The sequence below is a fragment of the Xyrauchen texanus genome, chromosome 27 (genome assembly GCF_025860055.1).
Source record: "Xyrauchen texanus isolate HMW12.3.18 chromosome 27, RBS_HiC_50CHRs, whole genome shotgun sequence".
Taxonomy (NCBI): domain Eukaryota; kingdom Metazoa; phylum Chordata; class Actinopteri; order Cypriniformes; family Catostomidae; genus Xyrauchen; species Xyrauchen texanus.
The window spans coordinates 19,858,924-19,868,025 of NC_068302.1; the positions used below are offsets into that span (position 1 = coordinate 19,858,924).

At 37.4% G+C, this 9,102-nt stretch overlaps 1 protein-coding gene across 1 annotated transcript; it reads right to left on the reverse strand.

Annotated features, from left to right (window-relative positions):
• Nucleotides 1-921: 921 nt before the first annotated feature.
• Nucleotides 922-5,420, reverse strand: LOC127620656 (prostaglandin E synthase 2-like). Its single transcript, XM_052093863.1, has 8 exons — nucleotides 5,395-5,420; nucleotides 4,902-5,256; nucleotides 4,522-4,716; nucleotides 4,369-4,424; nucleotides 2,636-2,788; nucleotides 2,301-2,501; nucleotides 2,086-2,203; nucleotides 922-1,980 (listed from the first exon to the last, which is right to left on the reverse strand). Exons 1-8 carry the CDS (start codon nucleotides 5,418-5,420, stop codon nucleotides 1,855-1,857), a joined length of 1,230 nt encoding a protein of 409 aa, XP_051949823.1. The 3' UTR covers nucleotides 922-1,854.
• Nucleotides 5,421-9,102: the final 3,682 nt, after the last annotated feature.

Consider the following 9,102-nt stretch of genomic DNA (forward strand, 5'->3'; position numbering starts at 1 on the left):
TTTACGATTAAAAGTGCACTCAGTTAATTGTTCCTTGTTAAAAAAATGTATTCAAGAAATAAATAAATCATGTCCACTCACACCAGACGATGACTTCTGTCACATCAGTAACCTTATAAAAGCTGTTTTATATACATGGAGGGTGGCAGCACATGAGGGCTGCCATGTCAGAATCACATGACCAGCCGAACACTACTGTCTTAAAGGGATAGTTCACACCAAAAATGAAAATTCTCTCATCATTTACTCACACTCATGCATACCAGATGTGTATGACTCTCTTCTGCAGCTCTGTAATACAACGCAAGTGCCAACATTTTGACGATCCAAAAAGCACATTAAGGCAGCATAAAAGTAATCCATAAGACTCCAGTGGTTAAATACATACCTTCAGAAGTGATATGATAGGTGTGGGTGAGGAACAGATCAATATTAATAAGTAAATTTTTGCTAGAAATTCTTCTCTTTGCCCGGTAGGGTAGGGTACTTATGTATGAAGAATGAATCACCAAAAACTCAAGAAGAATGTGAAAGTTAAAGCAGAGTCAAAATTTTGGGCACCCATTCACTTGCATTGTAAGGACCAAAAGAGCTGAGATATTCTTCTAAAAATTTTCATTTTAGGTCAGCTGAAGAAAGAAAGTCATACACATCTGGGATGGCATAAGAGTGAGTAAATTATGGGAGAATTTTCATTTTTAAGTTAATTATTTCTTTAATCTTAGTAACCGCTCTGTTATTGGATACATTCACTCATGGATTAAACTAATAAGGGTTGACTGAATATTGAATTTCTAAAAAGGCTTCAGTAACTGAAAACTATTGCGTTTGAATAATGAATGATGCTGCATCCACACCATTAAGTGTCAGTGTAAGTCCAAAACAACACGCATAAAAAATTACATAGTGCATGATTTTCTTTCAGTGTTATTTTCATTTATTTTTTCAATATGATGCATAGGCAATGTTACTGGTTCAATTGACACTATAGTCTTGAAGCAACCTACAAATAACCATTAATCAATTACAAGACTAGCAGTTAAGTTAACCCCCTTGAGAACCAAAAGTAGCCATTAACATGTTGTTTTTTTGTGTCTAGGAAACCATACATCTGAAGGTCAAACTCAGTTTGAAAGTTTATAAGCAGTGGAATCGTAATTCAAATTGAGGTAGACATAGGCATCTACAATGATCTATCAGAGCTGAGCTCATCTGATGAGAGTGACAGCACTTTAACCTAACAGAAGGAAGTTCTGGGAGGTATTTAGAAGAGAAATCCCAAAATATGCAAGAAATAAATTAATCATCTTTTGTTGAAAAATTGATATTATCTCTTATTAACCTTTGAATCAGTAAAATTCAGACATTAATAAGTGAAGAGAGCAACAGCCATATTAGCCAAGGAGGTCAGCCGATTTACAAGAAATAAATCACAACAATCCATCTAAAATGGACTCTGTCCACAGAGTCTGTATCATCATGAGCATGTTTTTAGCTTAACTAGCATTTGGTTCAGGTTGCACAACTATCATTTCAACTGTAAAGCACAGCAGGAAAAATCCAGTATTCTGGTTCAAGCAAAAAACAATGAAAAGAAAAACAAAAAACAAAAACAGGAATATGGTATTTTGTGCACTTAATTTTGTTAATCTCTTTAAATTAAACACATTCTTGTTTCCGAAGTTATAGTCCAAGCAAAGTAACCTCTCGACAAAGATGCCAGTTTAATTGCTGAAAGAAAAATCCTCAGATTATCATGTTCTTGTTGCAAAAGGAGTATGATACCATTAGATTGCATCGTTCTTTTGTTGACTTGTGCAGTGGTTTTAAGTGCACTGAGTTGGTGCAGCAATGTCACAAACACTGATTATAGTGTGTGACCTTCTGCATACGCTGGTACCAGTTCTTCACCTTAGTATGTTCTATCATATCATCAAAAGCCTCGAGGCCTTCCATAACCCTCAGAACACCAAACACGGCCTGTGGTGAAAACACAATTAAAATGATATAAAAGAAAATAAGACCATTAGAATGTCATATATAATATATATATAATTTTAGACTAACTGGTAGATAAACACATACAAGATCTGCAAGGTTGGGTTGATCTCCTCCCATGAACTTCCTGTTTTTTCCAATAGCTGCCACCCAATCATTAACAGCCTTGTATAGATCCTGTCTTACATCATCTTGCAGATTGTGTCTGAATAGTAATAGGTTAAGAGGAAATTAAATTTCAATGGCAAAACTAGTACACAAAGCCCAAAGTAGTACACAGCAAACACAAAAGTGAAACGTACCTTTTTTTCAGTCTCTTTGAAATGATCCACATAGCAGCAGCTCCAAAGTACTTGGCAAAGAAGCCTTCAAATGTGCCAAATTTGCCCTCTCGTACTATGTAGTCAAAGGAAGCGAGGGCTTCGGTTGGCGTGCGGTAAACATTAGGGGAAATTAGGTGCACCAGCCAATCATCTGCCCATGTCCGCCATTTAATCTCCTCTCTGAGCAAAAAGCATTAATAAGACATGGACCAAGTTTCTTAAAGTTAATACAAACTAAATAATATGCAAGTTATCTTAAGGCAAGGTAAATTAATAAGGTAAATAAAAACAAAGACATGACTTTTTTCCTTTACTTTCTGGATATTTTTTCAGGATACAGATGATCAGCATCCGCATCATTCACCATGACCCAGTACTTGTTGCCAAACTCAGCCACGTCTTTCCCGCTGTCATTCTTTGACTTCATCTCAGGATAGAAAGCAAGAATCTGAGATATGGTTCTCTCCCTAAAACAGGTAGTGAACAAGCAATCTTAAAATTCTTAAAGTAAGATTCTGGGTTTAATACAAGTTAAGCTCAATCGACAGCATTTGTGGCATAATGTTGATAATCACAAAAAAATTATTTCGACTCGATCCCTACAGTAAGGTGCTTTTAAATGGAAGTGAATGGGGCCAATCTGCAAATGTTAAAATACTCACTATTTCAAAATTATAGTCACAAGACGTAAACAAAATGTGTGTTAACATTTTTGTGTGATAACATTGCTTACTAATATTTCTGTGTAAAGCTATGGCCAATTTTACAACTTCCTTGCCACAAACCCAAACATTTAAACAACTTTACAGCTCAAATAATACATGTGTTTTAACAGAATAATTAATGCAAGTGCTTTTATAAAAGGCTTTCTGCCTTTTAAACCCTCCAAGTGCCTCACTGTAACCTCCATATTTGCTTTTTTTAAAGAAGAGGGATGAGTCAAAATACATTTTTGCTGTAATCAACATTATGCCACAAATGCTGTCGATTGACCTTAACTTGCATCGAACCCGGAATATTCCTTTAAAATGTTTTTTTTTTTTTTAAAGTATCCTTTCTAGATAAGCTTTTATATTTACATGTATTTGCCTAACAAATGCTGTCTTAACTAAGTGACTAGCATTAAAATGAACCCAGTGCTGGAAGGTTCAGTCTCTACAGAGCTTATTTAGAGTAGCACCATGTTTAACTTTTGACAGGACTGAAAATGAGGCTGTGAGGAATAGACTTAGAATAGAAGGGTTTTACTGTTCTTTGAAGTGTTTTGGTTTAATCCATTGATGAGAAAATGCATCTTTCCAAAGCACTTTCAGTGACAAAAAAAAAACTCTAGAAAACATGAGTTGTGAAAATTATATGTGATCTGGGACATTTACTGCCAGTGAAGATACTGTAAGAATGTACCCAACAGCCTTGTTTTCATGGGAGTTGCGAGTTCAAATCCAGGGTGTGCCGACTGACTCCATCCATGTCTCCAAAGCAACCAAATTGGCCCAGTTGCTAGGGAGGGTAGAGTCACATTGGGTAACCTCCTTGTGGTCGCCATTTGTGGTTCTCACTCTCAATGGGACACGTGGTAAGTTGTGCGTGGATTGCGGAGAGTAGCATGAGCCTCCACATGCTGGGAGTCTCCGTGGTGTCATGCACAACGAGCCACATGATAAGATGTGCGGATTGACTGCCTCAGAAGTGGAGGCAACTGACACTTGTCTTCCGCCACCCGGATTGAGGTGAGTAACCATGCCACCATGAGGTCTTACGAAGTAGTGAGAATTGGGCATTCCAAAATTGGGAGAAAAGGGGATAAATTTTTTTTTTAAATATCGCACTACTGTCAGTAAGGTCATTTCAAGAAATCTCTCCAATACTTGGGGGAACCATCAAAGTAAAATGTCATCATAGTTTGCAGAACATAAAAACATCTTCCAAATAAATAGAATACTCATACCAAATAATTAAAGGTGCAGATTTACATCCCGTCATAATAAAAATCACCTGGAAATCAAAGGAATTCTAATTTATAAGACAACATGCATATGATACTCACTTGGTGACGAGGTATGTCTTCAATGCACTAATAATTACAGAAGAGTCATTGAGTTGCTGTTGAAAAATTAAAAAAAAGATGGAAGCATAATGAGCTTAAGCTTTGTCACGTCAATCAACATAAAATACTTCCAATTCATAGGTACAAACATACCACTGTCTCGTCCACCACCAGGATGGGAACTTTTCTGTACATGGACCACTTAATCTCCTGTCGCATAACTGGATTGACCTCCACGATTTCATATTGCAGACCATGATAATCCAGGAAGGCTCGCACTTTGCTGCAGAACGGACAAGTCTTATACTGATACAGAGTCAACTTCAGATCTGTACCCAGCTCGGGTGCCTAGTCAAATTAAGTTCATATTAATACAAAGGCAAAATGTGCAAACAATGTGGTAATCTTGAGCAAATAACACGTGCTAAAAGTGACATTCATTTATACTGAACTTTTCCCAAAATGTAAGACTCTCATGCATGACACACGACTATTCTTAGTGGAAACCTTCAATGCACAAATTAATAAATTACATTTGTCTGTTCCTCTGCAAGGTGACGCTGAATCGTGAATTTGATGGTCTGGTACAAACCGAAGCCACCACCGAGCAGGAAAGCACATCCCAGGACTCTGCCGCTGCCACGCACCGGCGCATGAAGCTGAAGTCTTGACCTAAACCCAGCACCGCCTGTACCGTAAGCCCTTCCATTGCACCGCAGATAGATTCTCGGTACAACAGCTGCAGAGTTGGTTAAACTGCATGTCGGTGTATTTAAAACTAGCCGGCCGACCTTACCGAGAGTTCTCACACAGGCCGCCGCCATCATGGTTTTACATAACCTCCCACAATTCTCCGACAAGTGCGATGACAGAAGCACGTGTTGTTTCCTAAGAAAGCCTCCAGGGGAGCATGGTGGCTCAAAACTACGGAAGCCCTGAACCGCTTTTTCTCTCTCTTCAAAATAGTTTTCTCTCTTAATTTTTTTTTCCAATTTTTTTCTCTCTTCAAAAAAAGGAATGCAGTACCAATCTTGGCCACCAGGTGCCACCATCAGTAAACATGTAATCTTATGTTTGTAATGCTTTCTCTGTTGCTATATGTCATGTGCAGAATGTTATGGTGAAATTCTATTATAATAATAATATATATATTAATATAACAAGTTTTTCTATGCTTTTGAAACACTGTCTACTGCAGATGTGAAGAGTTCCAGATGAAGAATGTCAAATAAATATACAAATATTGTTGGTCTGTCTAAACATGATCTAGACAGTTACGCCTATGTAAAATGCTCATCCCAAACAAATTAGTGAGGGGTGAGGAATAACCTAGAGTATCGCTCCCCGGGTTCTGCCGGGGGGAAGATTTTTATTAAAATATATATTTTATAAAAAATATGGTCTAATTTTAAATATAATGGTTTTAATTATTAGTAGTTTAGCAACTTGATTCATTCTCGGGTGTTAGGGGTTCATGGTAATGTTAATACACGAGTCAGAATCAGAAGACTAAACACACATTCAACCGGACGACTGCAATGGAGATATAAGGGGAGATAATTTCAGAGATTGAGAGACTTTTAAGGAACTATGTTTTTAAATATAATTGTATCAAATTAACAAATCTTTCCACCCAGCTTAACAAAATGAAATGTTTAAGGTGAAATAAGATTACTTGTTTACTGATAGTGGCACCTGGTGGCCAAGGTTGGTACCGCATTCCTTTTTTTTGAAGAGAGAAAATAAATTAGGATGAAAAAAACATTTCGAAGATACATTTTTTAAAAGACTTCAGCTCAGGAAGGAACTGAGACATTTGGTTCTACCATACTGAGTCTAAGATGACTATCAAATTGGCCAGCACAACATGAACAAAAAATTACTGAGTGCACCTTTTAATAAGACTGCCTAGACTTACTTACTGGTTCTTAACATTAATATTAATGTAACATTATTGGATAAACTATATGGTTTAACATTAGGGGTAACACTAACTCGTTTATTCTTTATATTTCTCCATCAAATTCTAGAGCAAATGCCCAGAGTTTTTCAGTACAGTTTATTACTTACTGTCTCACAGTGGAAAATTATACTGTTGTGTCTGTACTGTACTATAGTGGAAACAGGCAAAAGAAAAATGTTCTGTGTCAGAATAAGGGGGACCCATCATTGTTAAACCAATGTTATAAACAAAGGAAAAGCCTCTAAGAATCTGCAGACACAGTTGTTTACATGTTATAATCCATGAATCTTTACACAGTACAGAGGATGCAGAATTCTTACATCATCATTATCTGGTGACTTCCGAGAAAAGGTGTGGCAAGAGGATGTCTATCATGTCACCACATTTCTCACAGGCCTTTCCTGTGAAAGTAAAGGGCTATTGCTCCTTACAGTTATTAATGATGACATCAACTTTTACATATTGTAATAGTGCCACATGACATATATAACATGTGACTGGTGGGTATAATGTCTCGAAATGATATATAGACAGAGCTTTCCCATCTATATATACATTTTCTCCATTATTCCATAGCCAGTGTCCTCTGAGGCAGAGTGGATCATAAGAGTGTACGGCAAGCTCTTTTCCTCTTCAATACCGCCCTGTCCTGTCTTTGTGTAAAGCTGGATCTTTGAACATGTTCAGACAGAAGCTGTGCTTCCTTTCCTGTCTTTTTATTACCCCTCATTTTACTAAATGCACAGTGCAGCACATTCATTAGAGAAGGTTAGATTAAAGGAATATTGATAGATTATGACTCATAATGTGTCCATGGACTTTTAATCACCTTTATGCTTTCAATTATCCTACGATGTAACAAATGCATTTTTAAAAGTACAAATATTCCATGTAGTCTCTCTTAATATGAGCTCGTAAAAGCTGCAGGCTTATTAATTAGCAAAATGCTGTTTAAAATAGTTATAGCTGGAGTACAGCACATAAAATAGCAGCAGGGCTGGATTGGTAATCTGGCATACCGTGCATTTTCCCGGTGGGCCGACGCACTTCGGGAGAACCAGATGGGCCGAATGGGCCACGATTAGCTGAAACTTGCTGCCACATTATGGCGCAGCGATGGGGGCAGTGATATACAGAAAAGGATCCCACCCCTAAAAAAGATTACAAACCTTTACTGTGTTTGACAACTCTGATTCCAAGACGATGTAACACCATAAACCCTAAAATTATCTTAAAATGACTATTGAAACAACTTGACAGCTCAAATAATAAACAACTTTTCAACATAAGAATAATTTACTATAATTATAAGTTTCACATTTCTGCCTTTAACCCCTCCCAAAAATTGGCCCCATTCACTTGTAACTACCTCGATTTTTGCTTTTTTTTTTTTTTTTTTTTTTAAGTAAAGGGGGGATAAGTCAAAATAAATATTTGTGGTAGTAATCAACATTATGTCACAAATGCTGTCGATCAGGGCTGTAGCAAGGTATTCTGGCCCCCCTGACTGAATATTGCTCTGGGCCCCTTTACTATAAAAAATACAGCTTAGAATTTGTTGTGGGGCCCTTCTGGACCTGTAGGCCCCTAGAATCATTACCATCTTTCACCCCACTAGCTACATCCCTGCTGTTGATTGAGCTTAACTTGTACTGAACCCAAAATATTCCTTTAAAGTAAATAAATCTGATACATATTTTAAATAGCAATTGCACACACACAATTCTTTTTGTGTAAGTCTAAGTGGTGTGATACAGATTTTGTGTGCAAAGGCCATACAGTTGCCTCTGTTGACTTTACTGCAATTCCTCTAGGCATCTCTTTCAAAGGTTGAGCATTTGCTGTCTCCATAGCAACCACATCCCTCTATGGCTGCGTAGGATATCCTCTGCATTTCAAAACAGTTCCCATAGTCTGTGCTTTTATAACAGAGTGCCACCTCCCCGCGATCCTTAGCTATGTTGCCGTAAGATAGTCGTCACATGTAGCACTCTGATATCGAACTGTGTTCTGTTTTGGTTCATGCTTTTTCTCCTGTTGCATGTGAGGTGCGAGGTATGACAGTTTTACGCAAATGGTGCAGCATAATGCACTTGTGTTCTTGTGTCTATCTCCCTTAATGTAAGGGTATTTTGAAGAAAAAGCATAACAAATACTGTTGGGAAGGCAGATTTTTTTGAACAGGATAGCTATTCGTAATGCATCTGTGGATGAAAAGCTTTGTGACCTAGATTTAATGATAGGGCATTGCAATTTTCTTCAACTGTGGTTCTGACAATGGTTCTGATTGTATGTCAGGCATTTGTTTGTGTATAAGTCTGGTTTTGCCCACATTAATTAAACTAATTAATAAATTGTCAGTAGTCCTGACAATGAAAATGGCTTAAAAACCATACTACAAAAAAAAAAAAAAAAAAAAATTGAAATCATCAGTAGATAAAATAATACATGGACAATATCCATAATGAGAGAAAAACAAAAATGTTCATGTGCGTGTTCTCTGTAGAACTCAGACTAAACCAACACACAGAGACTCCCAGTTGCACAGGTCACTGGGCAGACTGGTCACGAGAGCACACACTCTTGTCTGTTGTCACTGGCTACTTTTGTCTGCTTGAGTGAAATGGAGAGCACTTTTCCACAGCAATTTCATTCTCCGATACACAAACAGCATGTCTCTAAGGGGCATGGCTGAGGAAAGTGCAGCACAATGCAGAGTAACTCACAAACACTGCAAGGCATAGAGCTCGCAGCTACAGTGTATCTACTTA

Excerpts from the sequence above, each read along its gene's own strand:
- LOC127620656 (XM_052093863.1), bottom strand. The coding sequence starts at position 5,420 with ATGGTGGCACCTGGTGGCCAAGATTG. Across the intron at positions 5,257-5,394 it reads GCACCTGGTGGCCAAGATTG|GAAACAACACGTGCTTCTGT; the intron begins GTACTGCATTCC and ends AGGCTTTCTTAG. Across the intron at positions 4,717-4,901 it reads TTGCAGAGGAACAGACAAAT|GCACCCGAGCTGGGTACAGA; the intron begins GTAATTTATTAA and ends TAATTTGACTAG.